Source organism: Panthera uncia (assembly GCF_023721935.1).
Source record: "Panthera uncia isolate 11264 chromosome C1 unlocalized genomic scaffold, Puncia_PCG_1.0 HiC_scaffold_4, whole genome shotgun sequence".
Taxonomy (NCBI): domain Eukaryota; kingdom Metazoa; phylum Chordata; class Mammalia; order Carnivora; family Felidae; genus Panthera; species Panthera uncia.
The window spans coordinates 505765-533370 of NW_026057585.1; the positions used below are offsets into that span (position 1 = coordinate 505765).

General features: G+C 45.4%; 1 protein-coding gene across 2 annotated transcripts; it reads left to right on the forward strand.

The window, feature by feature from the left end:
* The first annotated feature begins 21707 nt into the window (after positions 1–21707).
* Positions 21708–27170, forward strand: S100A11 (S100 calcium binding protein A11). 2 transcript variants are annotated; one of them, XM_049616242.1, is made up of 3 exons: positions 21708–21796; positions 25755–25907; positions 26841–27170. In XM_049616242.1, the coding sequence occupies exons 1-3, from the start codon at positions 21794–21796 to the stop codon at positions 26994–26996; spliced, it is 312 nt and encodes a 103-aa protein (XP_049472199.1). In that variant the 5' UTR covers positions 21708–21793; the 3' UTR covers positions 26997–27170. The 2 variants fall into 2 exon arrangements, with proteins under 2 accessions (XP_049472199.1, XP_049472198.1); XM_049616241.1 differs by lacking the exon at positions 21708–21796 and adding an exon at positions 22974–23012.
* Positions 27171–27606: the final 436 nt, after the last annotated feature.

Sequence of the window (27606 nt, forward strand, 5' to 3'; positions counted from 1 at the left end):
TCGTAGGGTAGTTCTATTTTTAATTTTTTGAGGCACCTCCATACTGTTTTCCAGACTGGCTGCACCAGCTTGCATTCCCACCAGCAGTGCAAAAGAGATCCTCTTTCTCTGCATCCTCGCCAACATCTGTTGTTGCCTGAGTTGTTAATGTTAGCCATTCTGACAGGTGTGAGATGGTATCTCAATGTGATTTTGACTCGTATTTCCCTGATGATGAGTGATGTGGAGCATTTTTTCATGTGTCAATTGGCCATCTGGATGTCTTCTTTGGAGAAGTGCCTCTTCATGTCTTTTGCCCATTTCTTCACTGGATTATTTGTCTTTTGGGTGTTGAGTTTGATAAGTTCTTTATAGATTTCGGATACTAACTCTGTATCTGATATGTCGTTTGCAAATATCTTCTTCCATTCCATCGGTTGTCTTTTAGTTTTGCTTATTGTTTCCTTTGTTGTGCAGAATCTTTTTATTTTGATGAGGTCCCAATAGTTCACTTTTGCTTTTGTTTCCCTTGCCTCCAGAGACATGTTGACTAAGAAATTGCTGCGGCCAAGGTCAAAGAGGTTTTTGCCTGCTTTCTCCTCGAGGATTTTGATGGCTTCCTGTCTTACATTGAGGTCTTTCATCCATTTTGAGTTTATTTTTGTGTATGGTGTAAGAAAGTGGTCCAGGTTTATTCTTCTGCATGTTGCTGTCCAGTTTTCTCAGCACCACTTGCTGAAGAGACTGTCTTTATTCCATTGGACATTCTTTCCTGCTTTGAAGATTAGTTGGCCATACATTTGTGGGTCCATTTTTGGGTTCTCTATTCTGTTCCATTGATCTGAGTGTCTGTTTTTGTGCCAGTACCATACTGTCTTGATGATTACAGCTTTGTAATACAACTTGAAGTCTGTGGTCCCTAGTTTCAAACCTTCCCTGTCCCTTAGACCCGAAGTGGTATTTTCCCTAGCTCTGGCTCCAACAGTCCCTATATCAACTCAAATTCAACCCTCTGATTTATTCTCTTAAATATCTAGTCTAGCTTAACCACCTTACCTTGAGGGAAACCCAGCTCCCATGACCCCATGAAGTAAAAAAGGGAGTTGTGATGTTATAAAATACTACCCCTATAAGTCACACCAAAGAGTCTCACAGTGGTCTCTAGGACCACCTACCTTATAATCCCCTTATCGGTGAGATTCATTAAAACGCAGAGTCATGGGCCACCTGGGTGGCTCAGTTGGTTAAGCGTCCAGCTCTTGATTCCACCTCAGGTCATGATCATGGGATTGAGACCTACCTAGGGCTTCATGCTGACAGTGCAGATCCTGCTTGGGATTCTCTCTCTCCCTCTCTCCCACACTCTCTCTCTCTCCCTCTCTCAAAATAAATAAACATTTTTTAAAAATAAAATAAAATAATAAAATATACTCCTTATATGACCTAACTTAACCTTCCTTGAACACAGATATGATTCATAACACCAGTTTACTGTTGGTATAAAGTATATGGCCTTGGCAGAAGGTGTTTGCTGTGTGCTGGATGAGTTCACAAAGTCAGCCTTAAACAGTGATGGTGCTTATCTATTTATAGTTGTCTTTAAATTAACATGTTTTCAATTTATACAAGAACATGAAAAGTATTTAACATTTATCATTTCATCCAACATCTGAAAAGCCCCTTACTACAGGAAACTATGAGAGTAGTTACTCTAAAGGACATCAATTGCAACATGACAGGTGGGAGGCAGCCAGTTACTGACAAGAGAACATAACCTGAAGAGAGCCAACTGTCACCCTGATGACTCCAGATGCCAACACAGCAATGAACAGAGTGGCCATGATATTGACCCAAAGAGGGAAGGAGGGTGCCTTATTCCTAGCACCTAGCACAATGAAAAGCACATAGCAAGGTTCAGTAAATGTATGTTGAATTTCCTAGACCTAGTGAGACAAGACTCATGGATGGAATAGGGATGGGCACACCCTCATCAGAAATAAACTAAGCAAGGTTGTGAGGGAGAAGGAAGTGCAGGGCTGGGTGACAAGAAAGAGCTGCATGAACATCTCTACAATCATGGATGAAGCCGGCTAGGGTGCACCGGGGGAAGACAGAGGAGGGACAAGATGAGGTGTGTTAGAGAGTATCCATGAGCATTCTCGAGGCAGACTGCACATGTGTCACAGGAGAGCATCCCCAGGCTGGGACAAGAGGCAGCACAGCAGCATGGGAAGGCTTTGGGGACAACTCCACTTCTGCCCCTTTTTGATTTGTGAGTTTTTAAGTTGTTGTTTTTTTTTTTTTTCCCAGCACACAGTAAATACAGAATAAATAGCAGCTAATACCATGGTGGCAGGGGTAGGGGGAGAGTCCAGAGGGATTCGAACCACATGCTCGAAGGCTGTAAATCCCATGGTTGTGTGACATCTGCGGGGGCAGCCTGCTAATAGCACAGAATGTGTGAAGGTCTTGACTTCCCCTGTTCTTCCAATCTCTCACCATGAAGAAAATGCTACACAGGATAGAATACAGAAGAAGTCATTGATGCTGTGAAAGTGATGGAAACTTGGAAGGAAAGCGGCAATATCATCCTGGGTTTTACGAAAGTGAAGAAGTGAGAGACTGGATGTAGTATAACATAAAAACTAAAATTCAGGAAGGCAGATGTTTAAAAGTTTGCAAGAAAGAATTAGTTCCATGTTATGCTTAAAAGACTCCCTGAGGCACTACAGATATATGTATGCATTATGCTATATGCTCTTGTCAGCAACGTTTATAAATTACATATTCCTATAAAATCATAAAATTTTGTCAAGGAAGTTTTCCATTAAGTTCTGCATATTCCTATGTTCAAATTACCAAAGTATTAAAATACCTTAGCACAGAGAATGGACATTTTTCTCATTGGCCTAATAAAATCTTCAAAGAGAGAGAGAAAATGGAGAACCATAGTAAGGGGAAGATGGCCCTATTTAATTTGAAGTGGTTGTAGGACATCCAGTAGAGATGGCCAGCAGGCTGGTGGAGTGTGGTCTATGGCAAAGATTTGAAGGTCAACTTGTATATATAGAGGTGCTGATTAAAACTATGAAACAGGGGCGCCTGGGTGGCTCAGTTGGTTGAGCGTTGGACCCTTGATTTCAGCTCAGGTCATCAACCCAGGGTCATGGGATCCAGCCCCAGGTTGGGATGTTCTTGACCCTGCCAGGTACATGGGAGAAAAAGGGAGTCCTGAGAGAGAGGGATCAAGCAAACAGGGGAGAGAGGAGAAAACGGAGGCCAAAGTCAGAGAGAATAGGAAACAGGCAGAATCACGGGCAGGAGGGACGCCCAGGCTCCTGCCACTCAGGCTCTCCCACTCTGTTTGTGGGTGGCAGAGGCTGAGGGCTGCGGTGCATGCCTCCCCCAGGACATGGAAAGGTCCTCTGCAGCGGTGGGAGGAGGACCAAAGAGAGGAGCTCCGGGTGGGGGGGTGCTGGGCGTGAGGAAACCAACTTTCCAAGGACAAGGGGTTGATGAGTGGTGCCCAAGGGTGAAGTGGAGCGACAAAAACTGCAGCCCTTCCCCGGGGCCCACGGCTGAAGGGTAGGGTGCGGGTGAGGGTAGGGGGAGCGCCTGGTGGGACACACAAAGACTGAAGAGAAATGAGAATGTCTGATTGCTCAGGTGGTCCGTGGAGTGCTGGCTGGGAGGTCGGGAATAGTGGCACAAAGGCAGCTGACAGATGGAGAAACCTGGGGACCAGGAGCTGCGCGAGGCTGAAAACAGAGATAAGGAGGTGAGGTACATGTCAGCACTGAGGGATCCATGACCATAAGGGAAGAACGCACGCGGGTTCTGAGCCCATGCCACCTGCCACAGCGCAGTGTCACTTTACCTTCTCATGCACAGTTGAGTGCTTCCCTAACAAAGCCTCCAAAAGCTGGGAGCAAAAAAGGAAGTAATGATGTTTGACAAACACTGGTGTTGATTGTAAGCTTTAAAAGAAACCCATTTTACATGTTGGGTTTCCCTCTTAGGTAGTTCTATTTGCAAGGATTTATATTTCAGAACTTTTGTTCGTACTGAGAGTTCTTCTGGAGAAAAAAAGGGAAGAGTCACTTAAAAAGTAATAATAAAACTCAGGATATTCTGTCTTTAATTACCTTTTGGGTCCACTGGACCCTTTTACAAAAGGAAGCTATATTTTGAGGTCTTAGCGATCACATTTTTCTGTATCTTTTTAAATTTTTTTAATGTTATTTATTTCTGAGAGAGAGCGACAGAGCACAAGTGGGGGAGGGTCAGAGAGAGAGGGAGACACAGAATCAGCTCCAGGCTCCGAGCTGTCAGCACAGAGCTGGACATGGGGCTTGAACTCAGGAACCGTGAGATCATGCCCTGAGCCAAAGTTGGATGCTTAGCCACCCCACATTTTTCTGTATCTTGAAACATTTCAAGATATAAGAAAACAGGAGGGACAGGAATGCTTGGAGGACACCTCACGAGTGGAATGAATCGTCACCATGATGTCATCTGTGTCATCCTTCGGTTTTCTTATGATGGTGCCAAAGTATTCCGTGATCTTTCCAAAAGTTACTTTTAAAAGTTTCAAGATACCTTATTTATGTGTGGTGTGGGTTTTTGTTTTCGCTTTCCTTGAACACGTTGAGAATTGAGAATTTTTCATTTTCTTCACATAATAGCAAAGAGGAGAAAATTGACAAAAGAACACATTTCACAATTATCAAATGAATCAAAAGATAAATGCTTGCAAATGGACAGCAAGCCCTCTACTGACAGCGGTGAAACAGATCGTCTCAGGGAGGTCTCCTGCTAGAGTCTTTGGACTCCCATGTGGAGAGCCAGGCATGTTCTCACTGAGGTGGAGTCACCTCGCTGACTACCAAGGACCATTCTGCTGCTCTGACTGGCTAGCCTTCCTCACACCTCCGTGTGTGTCTATCCCAAAGCCACAGGTTCATCAAGGGAGGTGGTATCCCCTGAGGGAGAAGACAGTTACTTCTTACAGGACATACAAATAGCTGTGCAGCCCTCCAACAAGCTTGCAAGAATCAATGAGGGGATGGTATATATTTCTAAGGACAAAAAGGAGACAGGGTAGTCTCATGCAGTTAGTTATTCCACAGGAAAAGCTACATCGCACAGTACTTTGCCCAAACCTGAAGCACCCACTTTGCAGAAAAAACATGACATTCTTTCATCTCTTATAATGTTTATGCACTAAATTCTACTTGATACAGTTTATAAGTGGAAAATGCTAGACAGGTGAGTGTAACAAGGCAAATGGGCAGAAAGAGATGATGTAGAAATAAAACATTCATTAGATTGATCCTTTGGTATTTATAAATCTAAAAATGGAAATATTTTGCAATTATGGAACAAATAAGAGGACACACATGTCATATATACAGATATGTACCTACACACAAAAAAATAAGCAAACATACATGGGTATATTTTCAAATCCAGGAAAATATGGAATAAAAATTTGAGTTTGCCATATTTAAATTCTTATTATAATTTCTAATAAAGTCATTTTTACTATTTCTTTTTTCTTCTGTAAATTATAAAATGACTCAAAAGATACGTAGGTAGAGAAGTAGATTCAATGAGGGAGCATGAGGCAGGCTGAGGGACAAAGCACAAACTAGCACCCGACCCCCACCCCAGTGGAATATGTGTGATATTCCTGGGACACTCCCACTACCCAAGAACAAAGGAAAGAGTCTTAAATCCTTGCCATGGTCCTGTAGGAAACTAAGGCAAATTAAAAACTAAATTCCCTTACTGCCTGCAGCCCATTGACAAGTCCTGGAAACCAGCAGAGTGACCTCCCTCTAGGAGCTCAGCTGCCTGGTTGATGACACTTTGGGGACAAAAGAGAACCTTGGCTTAACATTGTCCCAACCTGGAGGATTCTGTAAATCTATTTCCTTTATCTCAACTGCCCCAGGATATATGCTGGCCATCATACTCCAAGTTTATGTCCCCCCTCAACTATGTATCTGAGGGGATCTCATGACTCGGGTTTTATTAAACTGTGATTAATGGTGTTTCCCTAGCAACAGCTAGCCCCTCAAGGTCCTGGAAACCTTGCTTCCAAAATTCCTTAGAGACTTACTCTATCCCCGACCCCCTGCCAACCTGAGGGTGTATAATGATGTTACCCATCATGACCCCAGTGCAGCCCTTCTTGCCCATGGGTCCTGTCCCTGTGCTTTAATAAAACTGATGAGGTTTGGGGTGTGATAGTGGGGTTCGTGGGGTCCAGAGCTGACGATCAAGAACGAATTCTTGAGGACGTCTCTGGTACAAAAAGGTGATTTTATTGAAGCATGGGACAGGACCCTTGGGCAGGAAGAGCTGCCCCAGGACCATAAGGAGAGACTGATAATATACTCTGGGGTTGGGGGAAGTAAAGTGCAGGGGAAGTTTCCAGTGAGATTTTTTTTTAATTTTTTTAATGTTTTTATTTTATTTTTGAGACAGAGAGAGACAGATGGTGAGTGGGGGAGGGGCAGAGAGAGAGGGAGACACAGAATCTGAAGCAGAGCCCAACATCCATGGGTTCATGACCTGAGCCGAAGTTGTATGCTTCACCAACTGAGCCATCCAGTGAGATTTTCACGTGCTGAAGAAGACTCCCAGGATAGTGGAGGCCTAGCTATTGTCAAGCTAGAGTTGTTTTCCCTTTAGCAAAGCATTAGCATTAAGACTATAAGGAGTTCTTGGAGAAACTTACTCTGCCAACCTCAAGTATCTGTCAATGGGCTGCAGGGTATAAGGAAATTTAGTTCCATTTGCCACTTCCTTCTGCCTGTTTCCCAGAATCTCTGTGGAGGGGTGATGGAGCCTTAGGTCCTGCAGAACCATGATCTCTGTCAGTTAACCATTTGTTTTGGGCAGCCAGGAGTGCCTGAGGAATATCACACATGTCCCACCTGGGGTGGGAGGGTGGTGTTTGCAGTCTGTCAATTTGCCTTATGCTCCCTCATCAAAATTACCTTTTTGCACCAAAGACGTCTTCAAGAATTCCTTCTTGGGGGCGCCTGGGTGGCTCAGTTGGTTAAGCATCCAACTCTTGATTTCGGCTCAAGCATGATCGCACAGTGTGGGAGATCGAGCCCCACATCCAGTTCTCTGCTGACCGTTTGGAGTCTGCTCAGAATATTCTCTCTCCTCTCTTTCTGTGCCCCTTCCCCTGCTTGTTCTCTCTCTCTCTCTCTCAAAATAAATATATAAATAAAATTTAAAAAAAAAAAGAATTCTTTATTGGCCATCGGCTCCAGATTCCACGAACCCCCCATCACCCCAAAACTTCATCAGATAGATAGATAAAAGGGTGCATGGAGCAGGTAGTAAACGGTGATGATTATTTTCCTGGCATACTGAGAGTTTAAAAGCCTCATGCGATTCCTGTAATCTGACAAGTTTTTTGTTAGTTGAGAAACCTGAAATGAATGAGGTGTGTCTGCCCCACCCTCCCATCCCAGCTCTGGGAACCAGGCTGCTGCACCCCACAGTTGAAGTCACCGGACTGTCACCTCCTGAGACTGTGGGCAATGTAGGTAGCTGGAGGGAAGGCATCTCTGGCAGCCTCTGGGGCAGGGCTTCCTGGAATGTTTAGAGCCACCAAATACCTATGACAATAACGTGTAGAGCCCCCAGACACCTGTGACAATAGGCGGTGCTCACATCTCTGAGTTCTGGCTGCTCAGGTGTCCAAGTCAGGAAATCAAGTACTGCCTGGCACTCAGAGACCCACCCACAGCCCTCCAGCAAGAGAAAGCCACAGCTCAGACATCTCAGGTCCCTGAGTCACTTCCTGGGGAGGCTCCCAGGCCCTACCCCATTCCACACTCTAAGCCTGGCAAGAGCAAACACCATCGTTTCCACCCAGACCACCAAAACCACTAGTTTCCTGTCCACAGCTAGATCTATCCCTGACCAGCCCTGCTTGGAGGGGAGGGACAGAGCAGCGAGAGACAGACACAGACAGGAGTTCCTTTCTATTCTTGATATGTGAGACCAGAACAGGAGGCACAGGCAGCGCCCCTCAGCCCACACACACCTGCTTTGTGCCTTAAACTGGCACAGGATAGGTGCTAAATAAACATTTACTGAATCCATATCTCCCTATCCCCACACTGTGAGCCTCTTTAACTTGCTTTCTTCTGTTTTAACTTTGCCACTTAAAACTCAAACTGCCTTGCTTTGGAAGAGCTTTGCTTTTCTTTCTCCCTCTAAACAGCACACACCAAACCACAAAGAGAGGCCACAATCTGGACAATAAGTGGGAGATCACAGACGTTGGGGGTTGGGGGTGGGGGGCAGTGTTGACTGAGAAACAGGTAATTCCTGTTCATGGGCTGGCTGGTTTGCTTTGGCTCCCAATCAAGGGTGACTAAGCAACAGAGGGAGATTTGGCCAGGTACAGAGAGACCCAAAGTGGAGTCAGGGCTGGGCTGGGGATGAGGAGAGGGCAGCTGGAGAGGCCGGCAGAACCAAAGCAACATAGGGAGGCCATGGGCTCCAGAAATGCCTCACCTCTGGGCTGAAGCACAGGAATGTACCACAACACTTAACTCTTTTGTGTCCACTTGGTGGTAAACGTCTGAGAGGACTTGCTAATTCACAGACCTAAGAAGTGACTTGTTTTATTTATCAAGAGTTTCTCCTCAGGTACGCCTATATGCATACAGGATTTCTGAACACTTCTTAGGGAAAAAAATGAAACTATCTAATTGTCTTTCAATAAAAGCTCACTATTAGGCTTTTCATACTGTATCTGTATTATACAATACTATGAAGTCATTAAGAAGAATATGGTGGAGAGCACCTGGGTGGCTCAGTAGGTTGAGCATCAGACTTCGGTTCAGGTCATGATCTCACAGTTTGTGGGTTCGAGCCCCTTTGGATTCTGTGTCTCCTCCTCTCTCTGCCCCTCCCCCACTCGTGCTCTGTTTTTCTCTCTCTCAAAAATAAATAAACATTAAAAATTTTTTTAAAAAGAATAATATGGTGGAAATATATGCACTGATATGAAAAGATGTCCGAAATAGATCATTAAGTGAAAACAAAGCAAGTGGTAAATGAGTGCATCCAGTGTGACTCTATACATGTAAGTCTGATAAAACAACTACTGAGAACACCTCAAAAATACTGATTACAGAGGGTAGTGGGTCTAGGGGGAATGAGAAGCCTTCAGCTTTTCACTGTAAACCCTTCTGTACTGTTTGAATTTTCTTCATGATAAGCCTGTATTTCTTTTTTAATACTAGTGGTTAGTTTAAAGAGACAAAATTAAAATGCACATGTACAGGCATATATACACAATGTCTGAAGGAGACGCTTTATTATAAAGTAACGAAGCACGTGACCTCACAGGTACGACCACGGACAAAAAGAGAAAGGCTGAAATTCACTGTCACGGGAGAAAAATCTAAGATGTGCGGTTTCACTCCAACTGACTTTCACTCCAACATCCATTAATTCACACATTGAAGGCCAAGCCTGTGCTATGCGTGGCGGATTTTAAAAAACTATGACACAGCCTCTGCCTTCAAGGAGCTTGCTGTCTCTGCAGGAAGAGATGTACGGGTAGATAAATAACTGTCTGAAACAGTCCAGGACTTCCGTGCGGGGTCCTGTGGAGACAGCGGTCAGTGCCTCCGGAGGGGGCAAGGCCAGGGGAGGCTGGCAGGAAAGCTTTCAGAAAGAAAGGGCAGCTCTCTTGAGTCTTTAAAATGAGCAAGTATTTGCAATAAAGCCAAGAGACCCAGTTGTAAGTCTGCCTCTGCATCTCACCAAGTCCTGCAATCCCTCTGGGCTTCCGTTTCTTTATCTCTAACCAAATCGAGTCCAAATAAAATTGTTCATTCACCCAACAAATAATTATTGAGTATCTCAGTGGTCATAAAAATAGAACCCTTGAAATAATAAAAACCCAGAGTGAACAAAGCCACGGCAATGTCTGGTCTTATAATTCAGGAAGCAACCAAAGTCACCTCCACACTGGATCAGCTGAGGGGAGAGGATGGTGGCGGGGGTGGGGGGCGGGGGGGCGGCTATCCTCCAAATCTATACCTGTTCTCTTCCTGCCAGAGGCATGGATGTTTCACAGAAGCCCATCTGTTGCCAAGTTGCAGGGAAAAGGATGTACAGAGAAAGGAAAATCAATTCCAGGAACCAGTCACCACAGCAGGTACTTTGCAAAAATTAAAAATTAAAAAAAAAAAAATTCAGTCAACAGGATAAACCTTCTGTGTTTCAGCAGTACTCAAATCTGCAACTGCAAATTAATGGGTGAAGACAGTGCGTGAAGTCTGGACTTCAAGAAACTGGAGACAGACTCTGAGACTTCTCTGCAAAACAATTTGAAGAGTTTTGAATACCAGGAAGCAACCAGTCTGAATCATATGACAGGAGGCCAGCAAGGTGAAGCAGGGGCACATAAAAGTTCGGGGAAATAAGCAAACCCAAGATGACAAAGTAGAGGACCAAGACAGCAGTAATTCCTGCAACCACACCTGAAGAGTTTAGTCAGATCTCTAAGAGAGACAGAATTTGTTAGCATCAAAACCACGTCACTACTTCCTTATAGATTGACCATGGTGTTAACCCTTTAAAAACGATATGTAGATTTCTCTAGAGCATGAGTTCAGTCTTTCTCTTGTTCAGTTAAATAAATGAATTCCTTGGGGGAATATTTACTTTAGTTGAGTGGACCCTCTGGCAACCAGTCAAGAGCCTGGCTCCTGGAATAGGTAAAAACAAGAAAGAAGCATCCCTGAGAGAATGATGCCTTGACAATGGTTGCTCCTTCCTGGGTGGGTCACACTTTCAGTAAAAAGAAAGTAGATATTAGTCATGACTACTTCCCTTGGATCTTGAACATCCACATTACAACCAGCCATCTTCCACTGCAATTTCTTGAAGGAGGTGTGCAAAATCACTGTTATTATTATAAAACCTGAACCATAAATCCCATACAGGATTCCCAGACTTAGTAAGTTAAAGGAAACAACAAAATGCCTTCTAGGCGTCAAATCTTTTCTCTAGGCCCTCACCTTAGGCCTTGCCCTTGATAGATACCCTATCCAGTGACAGAAACAGTAAGGTACTACAGAAAGCAGTGAGGAAACACAATAATTTTTGTAGTGGGCCCCTGTTTCAGTTATCCATTGCTGCATCAAAAATCACTCCAAGGGGCGCCTGGGTGGCCCAGTCAGTTAAGCTTCCGACTTTTGATTTTAGCTTAGGTCAGGATCTCATGGTTCATGAGATGGAGCCCAAATCTTGGAATTCTCTCTTTCCCTCTCTTTCTGTCCCTCCCCCACACATGCTCGCTCTCTCTCTCTCTCTCTCTCTCTCACAATAAAATAAACATTAAAATAATAATAATAATAATAACACCCCAAAACTCAGCAGTTTATAAAACAGCACTCCAGCCTCACACAGTGTCAGCTGGACAGTGCGATGTGACAGAAGCCGGAGGCTCCACTTCCAAGGCAGTTCACTCATGTGCTGGCCATTTGGTGCTGGCCACTGGTTCCCCTGACAGGGGTCTGCCCACCAAGTGGCTTGAGCTTCCTCATAGCATGGTGGCTGCATTCCTAGAGCAAGGGTCCCAAGAGAGAACCAGGCAGACCCCATATCACCATTTAACTTAACATCAAGTATCAGAAATCATAGAGTATCACTTGCAAAGTAGGCACAAGCCCACACAGATTCAAGGGGAGGAAACACAGATCCCATGTCTTGTTGGAAGGAGTGTGAAGGTCACATTATAAGAAGAGCACGTGGGAGGGCAACACTGTGACAGCCATTTCTGGAAAATACAATCTTACCTCAACTTCTGTTCCACCCCAACTTGTCTCAGCTAATGAGAGTGGTTCTATCCCTTCAGTCAGTGATTGGCTCTGGGTAGGCAGGCCTAAATTAATTGGGCAATAAGAGTTAAGAGAAGTTTGCTCAGGGCTTCCAGAAAAGAGAAGCAAGTCTCTCCCGCTGGATGCAAACAAGGAAATAACATGCTCAGGATGTGCAACCTGCTGCTGGTGGCTGTCCTGTGATTACAGGGTAGCTTGGACCATGAGATAAGAAGAACCTTGTTCCTGACAATGTCACCAGGCTCCTGAATCAATCAGGCCTGTAAGCTCTCCTGTTGTGGGACCTCCTGTTTTAGAGATCGTGAACAATAATTTCATGATTACTTAAACTGGCTTGAATCAACTTTCTATTGCTTTCACCAATCTCTTTGTAAAGGCTAGGAACAGAGCTAGCTAACCAGTCCATTCCTAGGCCTTCCAAGAGCTGGAGGTTGGCAGCATGGGAGCCAGGCAGAGTTGAGACAGAGGAAGTCCCACTGCATAAAAGTGTTAAACCATTAGAAAAGACAGACCACAAGAACCTTTAAATTCTTCCCCTGTCACAGAGAAGTCCTTACACCTACGAACCCATCACTTTCTTGTCCTAGACCCAGAGTATGAGTAAGAAGGACTGTGAAAGCCCTCTAGAAGGTGGGATAGTGCCACCAACAAAAGGTATTGTACTAGATCCTGCCCCCCAGGGAAAAACTGGCACAGACTTAAATAGCCAGAATTCAAGATCACCTGGAACACAAGCCACAAGAAAAGTGCAGATAAAGGGCTGTAGTAGATCAGTGAGGAGACAGACCCTTTTTAGTTGGAAGAGATAAAGTGAAAGCTTCACAGATAAGGTTCTTTTTTAGCTGGGTCTTCATATAGGTAGAATTTGGACTTGAGGAGATGGGGAAAACATTGTAGATGAAAGGAAAATATCACAAGAATGAAAACCCCCTAAAGGGGCTGGAAGGTATTTCAAATGTGACTTAACACAGACCAGTGAGAATAGTGGCCAGGTGGCCACACTGGAGCAAGTCCTGGAGACCCTCACCACATCATACACTAACCCAAAAGCTACCTGATTACAGGAACTGCATGGCCCAGCAGAGGGACGAGGGTGGCTGGGCTTCAAATGGACAACACTCAGGGGTTCAGACAAGAAGAGAGGCCACTAAATAAGGGTTCAGACAAGAAAGAAGGGAGAGGAAATTTTCAATATTTGAATAACCAGTGTGGCCTTAGCAGTGAGAACCAGCTGGAAGATCAACTCTGCCTGCAGGCAACAGTGAAAAGTGCCCTTCTACTGGAGTTTGCAGTGAATGAAGGGAAATAATGGGAGAAAAAAAAAAAAAACAGCTGGGATTAGACCATAAAGGACCTTGAATTCCACAATGAAGAATTTAGACCAAATTAAAAAAAAAAAAGCAATACAGACTCACTGAGAATATTTTGAGGACATATTTAGATCCAACAGATTGGATGTGGCTCTGAAATGGTGCAACCTCCTCAGAGCAGAAATTTTAATGTGCATGTGACGGTTTTATTGTGGGTCATTGTGAAAGAGAAAATTTCTCAACTCTGCCTTACAACAATTGAAGACCTAAAAACAATGAGGCAGAGAACTGCAATGGTTTGCACCCAGCAGCATGAAAGGTGTCTAGAAGAAGACGAAGAAAATGTAGCTGTGTGCAGACAATGGGGGAAAGCAAACAGCTAACGCCTCCAGCTTGCACAGGGTCCCCAGGGCTGCTCCAGGGAATTAATGAGGGCCAGACACTGGGACAGAGGCAACGGAAGTGAGGAGGGAAGGGCTTCCAGAATGACACCCATCATATGCAAAGTACAGTTTACAAAATGCACTTTGATTTAACCCACACAGCGTTACTGCTGGTAGCAATTAACACTGGTATAACACCTCACCATTTAAAGAGCTCTTTTATATTTATTATCTCCTTAATTACTATCCCCATTTCACACCTAAGAAAACCAGAACTCAAATAAAAAAACAGCTTATCTAGTAAGGGAGGGGACTGAAACTCAAACTCAGGCATTCACATTCCCTGTCTGGCATTTTCATTTATACCACAGTGGCCTCGCAGGTTGTGGCTCATTCCTCAGTATTGCAAATGTGCCTTCAGTGCAGGGGGCAAGACCTCTCCTTACAGTTCTTATCTTTGAGAGGTAAACCTTCTAGCCCAGGACTTAAATGGAAGGAGCCTTATCCCAGAGACTGAGAGAATACCCTCCTCTGCATATGCTATAGTTTCTAGAAAGATCCCAGGCCTATTTTATTAACCCAATTAGATTTGGGAATCCTCAATGGCAAGAACCATGACTTTTTTATCTTTGTATCCTCAGACCCTAGCACATAGCACAGGATCTGGTCCTTGACAAATACTCACTGAATAACTTACTGAATATAAATTTAAGACCCATAACAGAAATATATTGAGATTCTCCCCTACAGAAAAGAAAAACAACACAAAGAGTCAAATGATTCTTGGAGCAGCAAGTTATTTAACATTAAGTCATGAATGTTAAATTACACAGTATTGAAACAGAACGGCCCCTACTCTGAAACTGTATCACTCATTCAGTCCCACAAACATGCATTGGGTCTTACTGTGCAAATTGGTTTTAATGACAAAGATGAATATAAGAGAGCTCTCATTTCCAGGAACTCACATGCCATCAGAAAATATGAAACATTGGGGCACCTGGGTGGCTCAGTCAGTTGAGTGTCCATCTTCAGCTCAGGTCATGATCTCGCAGTCTGTGAGTTCAAGCCCCGCGTTGGGCTCTGTTCTGACAGCTGGGAGCCTGGAGCCTGCTTCGGATTCTGTGTCTCCCTCTCTTTCTGCCCCTGCCCCGCTCGTGCTCTCTCTCTCTCTCTCTCTCTCTCTCTGTCAAAAATAAATAAACATTAAAAAAAATTTTAAAGAAAATATAAAACATCTATTAACATAAACCATATATATATACACACACATATATACACATATATACATATATATACACATATATATACGCACATATATATGTGTATATATATCTCAAACCCTCCCTTCCAAAACAGAATTTATGAAATACGGCAGGAGGGCCTAGGAGGGGTGTTGGAGATCAGGAGAGCTTCATGAGGAGAAGCTTCACTGAAGGAGCCATAGAATTTCATCAGAGGGAACTGAAATTAAAGATATTCCACAAACAGGGGCACCTTGATCAAGATCAAACCTCTTGATCTTGGGGTTGTAACTTCAAGCCACACGTTAAGTTGATCTTTAAAATATAAAAATAAACTAAAAAATAAACTTGCAAAAAAAAAAAAAAGATATTCCACAAACAGGGAAAGCTTGAGCAATGGCAAAGAGATATGTAAGAACAGAGGATTTTTTGGTGATAACCAATGATTCCACTTAGCCAAAGCATAGCCTCTAGTAAGGAAAATGGCACCCTCTGCCCCAACCTATCAGTGCCATATACCAGTTTCACTTGAGACATTATAACCTGCTTCACACTCTGCCCTCCACCCCTACCAATTCATCATCCTCAATGAGCTCAGCATTGATGGGAATCAGCCAGCCACCCTCACCCTCATAGCATCTTGACCTCCTTCATGCCCACTCCATGTAAATTGGGACCAGCTTAATGTCCACGCTCATGCTTGGATTTTCCATCATTCATAAGGGCTCTACCTACAAACATTAAACTCACTGGAAGATAATGTTATACCAATAACTTCTCGCCACCCACCTTCCATGTCTTTGCCCCTTCGTTTTCTGTCCTGTGTTCAATGTCCAGTGAAGTGGACTACTTTCCTACCCATACCCTCAACTCCTTCACTGTCTTATCCTTCTGCTATATCCATTCTGTGAAACCCTAACCCTAAATCTACTCTCCACACCTCTTTCTTGGGTCCAATGGCTAAATTTCTAAGCACACTTGAAGAAATATAGCCACACAATCACACAACCATATCGATTAGAGTCACTGTAAGTTGTAGCTTCCTAAGCTTTTTTAGCTGTCAGTTATTCTGGGTCAGTTCCCCTCTCCATGTCCCTCTGACATCACTGAGAACCTCCTCAAGTCCTCTGGCCACTGCCACAGGTGGCCTTGCCCCCTGCTTTTTGGCATTGACAGTGGCATCAGGGAGGCGCTCCTCCACAGCCCTCTCAAACCTATGGACTATCTACAGCTTCATTCCTGATTTTCTTCTTCCACCCACAGCTCCTGTAGTACCTTGCTCTATCATTTGTATCCTTTCAACATCTGTCTTTCCATTCTGAGAACTCCTTCTCTGTGGCCTGGGAGCCTACTCATGCCTTCCTCCCTTGGAAGGATGTTTTTAAATCCTCCCTTGGCCTAGACCCCTTCTGGCTGCCACTCACCCTCTCCTCTTTCATAGTCAATTTTCTCAAGTGAGTAATCCACACCTCTGTCCCCCACTCCTGGCCTCCCATTCACTCCTCATTTCTCCCTACCACTACACTAAAACTGCTCTGGCAAAGGTCTCCTCAGATACAAATGCCAAATCCAGGGAACACATGTCAGCCTTCATCACACTCAGTCTCTCTAAAGACCTTCACCTTGTCCACCACTCCCTCCATCTTAGAGGTCTCTCTTCCGTGGACTTCATGACACCAGAGAAGGCTCTGGGTGTCCTCCTGCTTCCCTGATCATGTCTCTCTTTCCTTCCTCCTCATTCTTTAAAGATTGATTTATCCACAAAAGCTGGTTGGGCCTGATCAGAAAAGGACTTCATTTTCCTTGTTAGCCACTGTCAACCCAGTGCTTAGGTCAGCTTCACACACAGGGAAGACCCTTTCTACACAACTACTAAGCACAGGTACTGACTGTTGGGCACATTGTGGTGAGCAGGGCACTGGTTCTGCCCTCAAGGAGGTTGCAGTCTGGTGAGCAAGACAGGTAAGTAAACAGGAAAGGGCAGTAGAGTGCAGTAAAAATCACATAACAAGGAACTGTGGGAGAACATTCAATGGATACACCACATGCTTAACACAATTCTGTCTCCCAGGGAGCCTCATGAAAGACACAGTGCCCAAGGTTTTTACTGGAGGCTGGTCACAGAGGCACACCCTGTCTCTCTGGAATGTACCAAAATGCCAGACTCCCAGAAGGAAAGCGGGTGTTTGACATAAACCACAGTTTGTACAAACAGTTTAGGCACAATGAGCCACTGTTAGGCACAATAAGGGAATGGTAGGAAACCTCCCAGAATCCAAGTTCCCAGAAGCCAGCCACCAACCTTGCAAGAAGGCCTTTCTAAGGACAGTGGTCTTGTGCCGGATATGTGTCTAGCCTAGTCTCAAGAAATGAAGGATGCTTGAAGAAGATGATTTCTCTGTTTTAGGAAAAATGATGCTAAGGGGGTGCCTGGGTGGCTCAGTGGGTGAAGCATCTGACTCTTGACCTCAGCTCAAGTCTTGATCTCAAGGTTGTGAGTTCAAGCCCCACAATGGGCTCTGTGATAAGTGTGAAGACTACTTTAAAAAAAAAAAAAAAAAAAAGGACCATGCTATGGACTTAACTATGTTCTCCCCTCCCCTACAAAATTCAAATGTTGAAGCCCTAAACCCTAATGTGACTCAACCTGGAAATAGGGTCTTGAGGAAGTAATACAGTTAAATAATTAAGTGATTAAAGGTCATAAGAGTGGAGCGAGCCCTAATTCAATAGGACCGTGGCCTTATAAGAAGAGCAAGATGTCTCCCTCTCTCACCACCACGTGAAGACACAGCAAGAAAGTGGCTGTCTGCCAGCCAGGAAGAGAACTCACTGAGAACTAAACTGGCTAGTACTTTTCATCCTGGACTTTCAGCCTCTGGAACTGTGAGAAAATAGATTTCTGTTCTTCCCTCCACCCAGTGTGTGGTGTCTGTTATGGCAGCCCGAGCAGATGAAAACAGATGAGGAGAGCGAGGAAAACGACTGGAGACACATCAGACAGAGCAGCAGAAGTCCTGAGGCGAGAGGGATTTGAAGAGCTATACCCAAATGTCACTGTTGTCAGTCCTATTCTCTCCTAAAGTGATTGCATCTCTCTTCCAAACCCTCCACATCCACACAGGGCATGGATTCGATTGCTTCTGCCTTCTCAGCACTGAGCAATCCCTTCCTCCCCACTTCATGGCCATCTCCCCTTGGTCATTGCAACAATATTCGATTATGTTCCAAGCCTCCAGTCTCTTTCCTTTCTGGTACATTTTCTAGTACACCAAAAGGTGAAGTGCATCATGTCACTCTCCTCCTTAAGACTCATCAATGGTTCTTGATAGCTCTCAGGATGCAATCCAAATTTTGGGGCAGAGCCCTTAATGTTCTGACCCTTATCTCTCCAGGCTCATACCCTTCAGCCTCTGCCTCACACTGACCATCACCCCACACCCAGAGTGTAGGACTGCAGAACCACCCACAAGTCCTGAGAACACACGTGGGCTTCATCCTCTTTACTTCTGCACAAGCCATCATGTGAGGCTTCCTCTGAAGGCAGTACTCTGAGTTCTAAGCATTTTACATGAATTACGTCTTAATCTTCAAGACAACCACATGAAGCAAGTGCTACAATCCTCTCCACTCGGAAATGAGGAAACTGAGGCACAGAGCAGATAAATGTCTCGCTGGAGCTCGTAGAGATAGTGGGTTTGAACCCCACACTGTAGCTCAAGTCTGTCATCGGAAACACTGCCATACTGCCTGACTTCACTCAGCCTCACCACTGGGCCATCCGCCTGGTGGATTCTCAGGCATCCTTAAACAGCAGCTCAGGCAGCACTTTCTCCATGATGCTTTCCCTGCTCCCACAACATTAACCACTCATTTTCTCCCCAGCGTTGTCACTGTACCTCGGTCACACCCAACTATTATGTCTGTCACACTCTATTGTGTCCATTTTAGAATCTACCCAATGCTGCACAGAGCTCAGGTTGCACATAAAAAAACTCCCCACGTTTATTTTCTGAATAGCCCTTTTGCTCATCTGTACCTCATTTTAGTCTCTTGGCATCAGTTTACCAGCCCGCACTTGTCCTCAGCTCCTCACCTGCTTTAGCCCTTTAGCTTGATGCACTATTTACCTACTTTGCCAAATCTACCTTTGCCTGCCATCTATCCTGAACTCTCCTTTGATGAAAACCTGGTAATGAACCCAGCTCAGCATGACCCTGGGCAGCTGCCCAGCCCTGGCAGCCCTGACCCGAAGGAGCTGATGCCCCAGCCTGGTTCCAGACAATTCATACGTATTTGGTTCAGCTCTTTTCTTTGGTTTCCCTCAAGCTACTTCATGGGGCAGAAGAGTTACTGAAAGAATAACTATCTTACAGAAAATCAGGAAAATGGAACAACCAGATTCAGGAAGGACAAGAACACTAGTAAAGTTGGACTATGGGCTCTGGTTCTTAGTGCTTCACCATTTATGCAACTCAGCCAATATCCAAGTAGCTACCTCTTTTATTTCTAGTTAGCAATTCATTTATTTTCCCCTCTATTCTGTACACTCTTTCTGAACTTCATAGCTTCTACTTATTCATAGTGTCCACCTCTTTGTAATTTTGATTTGCCATGACCTCATTAGTCTCTCTACGCAAATGTTCAGCTTCAGCTCTTCTAAACGTCTAATTCTCTATGTGTTTCTAATTTCAATTTCCCAAGGGCAAGAAGCTGAGTTGCCTCAGCTCATCTTTCCATGTCATGTCATGAAACATCCACTACTGTCCATTCTATGGCTTGTCATTCCTTGAGTCCAGAGCTAGCCTCAATCCAATTAGCTGTGACAGTGAGCACAGGGTCAAATCATGCAAAAAGTCACCAATGGGGCTGACCCTTCAGCAGAGGCTATAAGTGAGGTGCTTTCCTTTAAAGAGGATTGTGGTATAAAAGGCCCCATGATTCACATATAGAATCATTTAGACTAATGATTCTTTAATATTTTTTAATCCTAGATTTTTCTAAGAATCAAATGAAAGCTATAGATCCTTCCCCAGAAGGAAAATCTCTTATGCAGAAAATTTCATATATAACTTAAGGGTATTTGTGGACCTCAGTAGCCATCCATGGAACACTCCCCAAACTACCAAGGGTTTAAAGTCTATCCACAGACCACCTCAAAGGCAGACACTATATCATATTCATATTTGTATGTCTTGTGCCTATACTGGGCTTAGCACATAGGTTTCCAAAAATGTTTGTTAAATGAATAAAGTGAAGAATTCATTCATTCACTTGGTAAAAGAAGTTTTTCCCGTCCAGATAGAGGCTGAGAAGTTCATATTTTATATAAAAAGCAACAGGGCGCCATTTTGTTTCATTCTTTTGTCATGGTTTGCTTCCTAAGTAGGCAATTGATCAGAGCTGTTTGTCAGGAAAATGTGTTTGTAACAGTCAAAAGAACAGATTAGTGGGGCAAGAGACCAGTTAAGAAACTGGAGGAATAAGGGATTGAAAATCAAAATTAGAGCACTGGAGGTCGAAATAGAAAATATGGGGGAGATCCAAAAGAGTAAAAAAATAAAATTGATAGGAGTTGGTACTTGATAAGATTTGGGGATAAGAAAGGGATTTAGAGTCAAAACCTGGATCCAAAGTTCTCAAGTTGGAGAAGAATGGCAGAATGGCAGTACTACTAGCAGAGAAGGGGTAGATGGGAAAGAAGCAGGTTACTTCTTGAATTATTGAGTGTGGGGCTCAGGTGGGGCTTTCAAGTGGATTCAAGAAAATGTGTGTCTGATGGGGCACCTCGGTGGCTCAGTTGGTTAAGCGCGGGACTTCAGCTCAGGTCATGATCTCAGGATTAGTTGGTTCAAGCCCACTTGGGCTCCATGCTGACTGGGCAGAGCCTGCTTGGGATTCTCTCTCTCCCTCTCTCTCTGTCCCTCCCCTGCTCACCCTATCTCTAAATAAATACATACATACATACTTAAAAAAATTTTTTAAAGAAAAAAGAATGTGAGTCTGCAGTAGCTGAGAGGCAGATTTGCTCAGAAGTGACAGCAGATGTCAGGAAGCAATTTACACCATCCACTCCAGTTTTTGAAGCCCTCACAAAGCTCTCATTTCACTGGACAGTTATAACAATATTATGAAACAGGAAAGGCAACGTCACTACTTTTAACAGATAAGGAGATGGAACTCTGAGGAGAGAGGAGGTTTGTCAAAAGTACTGCAATCAAGTTAACAGGCCCACGAGTAGAACCCAGAGCTTCTGATTCTCAACATGACTCCCAGCTCCACTGCCAAGTGCACACAGATAAATCCCTACTCACACCGCTCCGTTTTTAATTGCAGTGGTTTGAGGTTTTGTGGGCTTAACTGTCTTCGGTTAGGGAGACGTTTGAGACAATGGTACTCCACTTGGCACAAATCACCACCGTGTATTAGCCCTCTTTAATGTGAAGGGATAGATAGCCCTGGCTTCTAGGGAACTTCCACTCTACAATTACGGCCCACACTCCGTGCTGCACGTTTTTAAACGGATCTTTCTGCCTCTCTAACCGGAATGAGCTCGTTCGCGGAAAAGAGCCACGGATATCAGGCACACCACACCCAAGACCGCCATGCATAAGTTTTAATTCAGAAAAGTCCAGAATCTTTCAGGGACAGGGAGAGACGGCGGGTCTCGGGTGAGCGGCGCGCTGGTCCACGCGGGCGGGACAGACAGGTCTGTATCTGCGCCGGGGAGGGGGTGTGGGGAAGGGGTTGGGGGTGGAGACCGGCCGGCCGGGAGCCGGGCTCGGGAGTCGGGCGGCGCCGCGCGGGGCGGGGCGAACAAGTCCGGATCTGCGCCCGGGGGGTGGAGGCGGAGGCGGGCCCGGGAGAGGTGGGAGCCCGAGCCCGAGCCCGAGCCCGCGCCCGCCTCCCGGAGCTCACAGCCCGCCGCTGCCGCTGCCGCCGCCGCCGCCCCGCCACAGCGCCCGCGACCGCTCCGTGCAGACATGGTAAGCCCGGCCTTTGTCGTGTCTGCCTCCGCAAAGACAGGAAAAAAGGCTCGGTGTGCTTGCCGCCATGCTGATCCTTCATTCCTGTGGGACGTAGCGGGAAGCCGAGCCGCGAAAGTCAGTCGTGGGAGGGAACTGGGGTAGAGGCTGCAAGGAAAGCAGCCGTAGGTTCCGCCTGTGCTAGCAGATGAGGGGCGGCCACCAGAGAGTCTCTGGTTCCGCCGCGCGGATGCGGTGCGAGCCGGGGGAAGAGGGGCTGCTCCCCTTACCCGATCCCCCTCGGCCGGGAAGGGGGCGAGGCGCGGGGTCGCGCCGGGCCCCTGGCCCGCCCCCGGGCTCCGGGAAGCCTGGGAGACCAGAAAAGTTAAAGAAGGGCGGGACGCGGCGGGGGAGATCCGTCAGCACTGGTTGTTTTTGTAGACCAGGAAGGGCACTTCTCAGAACTGAGTCGTCAGAGCCCCGGGGAAAATCGGTTTTAGTAAGCTGTCGGCAACCGGCCAAGACCCCAAAGCCTGAAACCGAAGCCGCTGCCAGCCAGCCGGACGCAGCCCAGACGGTGGGAGGAGTCCGGTCCCCGCCAAGCCCCTCTTCCTTCCCTTCTCCTCTGAACCCACCGCCTTTTCAGGCACTCAGGCCAACATCTGTTTTTCTCTTCTCAGCTCCTGCCAACCTGCTTTGAATTCTCTCTCTAGCGTTTCCATTAGGCCACCTCCAAAATCTACCTCCTGCTTGACCCCTTTTGTAAAGGGAGTCAGCAAACTTCTGCCCGCGGGCCAAATAGGGTTTCTGACCCCTGCACAAGCTACAAATGGATTTGACGTTTTTAACTGGTTGAAAGAAAACCGAAAGAAGAATAATACTTTGTGACACCTGAAGTGATACGAAAATCAGACTTAATTGACCATAAATAAAATTTTATTGGCACACGGCCACGCCCGTTCACTTATGAGCTGTCTGTGTAGTTGCTGTCCCGCTACAAAAGAGTGACAGAGACAACATGGACCACAGTGGCCTAAGATATCTACCATCTGACCCTTTACACAACACATTTGCCAGCCTTTATCCCTGCCCACTCTTCCCTCCTTCCTTTCCATGCAAGAAGGGAGTAACAATGTCCCAAGGAACCTTGAAAAGGCAGACCCAGCACCAATAGGTGGTGAAGACTGGGAAGGACTGCCCTGAAGGAAGGTGGATGCCTCCTTGGATCCTCGCTGGGGTGGGGCTGGGGGAAGCACTTTGGTTAAGAATGACAACAGCAATGCTGGAATCTTTCAAGTGTTACTTCTTTTTCACATTCCTTTTTCTTCCCCCTTTCCTCAAATGTTGAGTATTCGGAATGCATTTTTAAAATTCTTTCACTGTATCCATTTACCTCACACCATTTTCTCCTTCCTATCATGGTGCCAAATACAACTGTGAGGGTGCAGTGAGCTGTGGGGAGTGCTGGCCTCCAGGCAGGAGATCTTGTTCTCCTCTCTTCAGCCTCTCTGCTTCACCTTGAGCAAAGCTTTCCTGTCTCTGGGCCTCCCTTCTCAGGAACCATCTCCCAAACTCCCTCCAGCTTTACAAATTTTACAATTCCATTTTAGTAGTAATTCGGTAATTGTGTTTCTTTCTTTCACTCTGGAAAATTACTTCTGAGAAGAAATACAGAGGTTTTAATTTTTTCCATGTGTGGCTGATAGCAACAGTTTTCAAGAAGGGGAAAAAAATGGTCTAAATTATAGTCCTGGTGTTAAGGAGGAAAAAAAAAATAAAGCAGAAAGCCACTTTGAAACTAGAGAAGCAAAGCAATCAGAATTCCCCAAGGTAAAGGGGCAGAGGAGCATCTGTAGGCCTAGAAAAAAGGTCACAAAGCCCTTAATCCTCAGCCTGGAATCTTTTACCCTATATGGCATGTCCTTCCAGCTGACCTTCTTCCTGTCATCTGACACATTAAGACAGTGAAATTTTAGTCCTGATAAGGAAGACTGTTGTGCAAAAACCTCTGGTTCTAGATTATGGTATTCTATTTCACTCCCAAACCCCGGACATTTTTCTTTCCTTAAAAAAAAAAAAAAAAAAAAAAAAGTTCTCTCTGAGAAAAAAGAAAGCATTCCAACAACATGACTGTTGGGAAAGAATCCATCTCCAGAAGAGTTCACTAGAACCCACCTCTGGACAGGGCTTTACAGATGCTCCCACCTGCAAAGGGCAGCAGTGAGCTCAGCTAGGCTGGTAAAACACATCGTGGAGACACTGCAGATGAAAAGCCTGGGGCGGCCGGGGCAGTGGGGAGGAAGGAAGGAGCCCAAAGCTGTGCCCCTAAGGGCTCGGATCAATCCGAAGCATGTTAATTATGGGTCCCAGCTCTGAGCTCCAGGAAGTCCATGCAAAGACCAAATTAAGGGGTAAAAGCTAATTGTAAATGTCACCATCCAAGCAAAGATCATTATTAATACCTGAAGTTTAGTAAAGCCCGAGAGGAAGGGTGTGGCTGGCAACTTTTCCAGAAAGCCTGTAGTTGATGTCTGAACCACCAGGGGGCCCTAGATGAAGGCAGAAATGACCTGAAGACTCTGCAAAATAGAAAATTTCCCTCAAGAATTCTGTTGTAAGGAAGGCAGAGGCCAGCACAGAATTTGACCCTCCAGCTCCTCCTGGTGCAACCACCGATGAGGTCCAGCTCTGTAGATGCCAGGGGAACTGATGAGTGGCAACCTGAGAGCTCCCTTCCTGAGATCAACCTTTGTGGTTTGATGTGACCAGAGAAGTTCCTCTGGCCATTCCTGTAAGAATTAGTGGCATCTGGAAGAAGGAACAAAGACCAAGGATTGCAGATAGGGACCTGGAGGCTGAAATTCTAGGGGTGGCTCTACTGTGTCAGTTCCCTTCTCGTGGCTCTTGTTTCCTCCCATGTAAAATTAATGGTTCTTAACCTTCAATATGAAAGCTGCTTTTGAACATCCAAAAAGCTCCCAAATCTCCTACCCCACACACAATAATAACTATGCATTTAGTTTTCTTCTAGAAAATGCAGGAGTCCCAGGAATTCGGTATTGCTTTAAAAAGAACTGAATTTCATTTATCACAGTAGCCTCTATATTTGCTTAGAAAACAGGAAATTGTTGGGGCACCTGGGTGGTTCAGTTGGTTGAGCATCCGACTTCGGCCCAGGTCATGATCTCAAGGTTCACGTGTTTGAGCCTCGCATGAGGCTCTGTGCTGAGAGCTCAGAGCCTGAGCCTGTTTCAGATTCTGTGTCTCCCTCTCTCTCTGCCCCTCCCCAACTCATGCTCTGTCTCTCTCTGTCTCTCAAAAATGAATAAATGTTAAAAATTTTAAGAATATATATTAAAAAAAGAAAATAGGAAATTATTTAATCTCCAAATAGTGCTTGGTGCACATATGGATTTGTGGGTGTATAGTTATACATGTTTACCCACAGATTCTAGAAACATCAGTAAACCCTGCCGCAGTCACACTCATCCAGACAGTCTACTGCTTTAAAAAAAAAATTTTTTTTTTAATGTTTGTTTATTTTTGAGAGACAGAGACAGAGCATGAGCAGAGGAGGGACAGAGAGAGAGGGAGACACAGAATCGGAAGCAGGCTCCAGGCTCTGAGCTGTCAGCACAGAACCCACTGTGGGGCTCGAACCCACAAACTGTGAGATCATGACCTGAGCCGAAGTCGGGTGCTTGACCGACTGAGCCACCCAGGCGCCCAGTCTACTGCTTTTAGACACACCCACGTGCTCCATGTGTACCCTCACTATATTTCACCCAGAATAAACATGTGATATGGGAGGGAAGCTCATGGAATGTGACCTTCAGTGTTTGTCTTGGGCTCTTCTGCCCCCTAAAAAACAGCCTAGTCTTTTAGTAAACTCCTTTAGCCCAAAATGAAGGTATGAGATTCTCTGGAGTGTTCTCCAGCATCCAGCCCTTGTCTGAACCCTGACTTTTCTTCTCTCAAGGCAAAAATGTCCAGCCCTACTGAGACTGAGCGGTGCATCGAGTCTCTGATTGCTGTTTTCCAGAGGTATGCTGGAAAGGATGGTAATAGCTGCAAACTCTCCAAGACAGAGTTCCTAACCTTCATGAATACAGAGCTGGCTGCCTTCACAAAGGTACTGCTCCCAGCCCCTCCCCCCAGACTACCCATAGCTCAAAACAAAGACCCTGACAAAATGGCTGGGAGTGAGGACCCAGCAGCTGACTCCCCCACCCCTGCCTCCTCTTCATTCACTCCAAGCCAGGGACCTGCACGGCAGAGGCGGAGCCCTCAGGCCTCAAGTGAGCTCTGAGTAACCATTCAAGGACCTTTCCTTCTTTTCTTTGAACACGGTGTGTTTTAAAGATCAAAGTTCTCAAACTACATGACCCAAGGAATGTTGATTTGTTTCTTTCATTTAGGGAAGGAGCATATGAAACGGTAAGTGGTGTAAAAGGATAGTTTTCAAATTTGATTTCTCCATCCCAAAGCTTCTAGGGAAGCCCTGTCCCATAGAACTTTCTGTGATGTTGGAAATAATGTTTTGTATCTATCTGCACAGTCCGGTGTGGTAGCCACCAGACACAGGTGCCACTCAAGGACAGATTTCTAAGTCCCTAATTTAAACAGCCAGTGTAGCTAGTGGCTGTAAGTGTGTATATGTGTGGGGAGCTCAGAGGAGTAGAAGATGAGGCAGATCAGGACCTGCGTCTTCTTTCCACTTCAAATCGCTTCACTTCTGTGCAGTTTGTATACTGGAGTGGCAGGTGACACTTGAAAAAGTGTGCCACTACTTTTATACCACTGAATAACCCCTGACTGTCACAGAGGAACCCGGGAATGGGAGCCAGAAGACTTGGGTTCCAGGCACAGGTCTTCCTCTTAGGCAAGTCACTTCCCTGTTTGAGTCTGTCACTGTGTCTGGGAAGTGGGAGTGTTACTAACCCCTAGCCTGTACCTCACACTCTTGTGAGAATGAGATGTGGCAACATAACTGAAAGTATCTTAGAAAGTGCAAGGTCAGGTACCATTAATAGTATCATTATTATGGTTATTATTACCTTTGCAGAACCAGAAGGACCCTGGTGTCCTTGACCGCATGATGAAGAAACTTGACACCAACTCCGATGGGCAACTGGACTTCCAAGAATTTCTTAATCTTATTGGCGGCTTGGCCATAGCTTGCCATGACTCCTTTTTAAGGTCTACCCATTTCCAGAAGTAAATCTGAGGGGGGCTCTTGGGCCTGGCCTGCAGACCACCCCCTTTCCTTCAAAACAGCCTCCCAGTCATCATCTCCTCATCACATCCTACACGTCCTTGAGCCCAGAGCATCCACTGCCCCGTGCAGGCCAGTCCTGCTGGTGGTAAATAAAGAAATGGCGTTTTTTAAAATTTACGCTAGAGAGTCAGTACATTTGTGCCAGGGAGGAAGCAGCGTGGGAGGGATTAGCCTGATGGAAGCAGTTCCCAGAACTGCACAGTAAATAGTGAAAATACACCTTGGGTGTATTTGTAAGTATGACTCACGGTACCAACAGAATCATTCCAGATCACTCAGACTGATGGAGAAATGTCACTTGTTACTCAATAAGTGTCTATTCACCCCTCCTACAGGCACTACCACAGGCTCTGAGGATACAGTCGGCAAGACAGACAAGGTCCCTCATTCACCGAGCTGACTTTCTGGGGCAGGGGGGAGAGGGGAGAGGCAATGAATAAGCAAACAAGACAACTAGATAAATCCTATGGAGGAAAGACTACAAGGTGGTATGTTACAGGTTACAGGGGCTGGGGAGGGCATTCTTCTGAGATCTCATGTGTGCTGACATCTG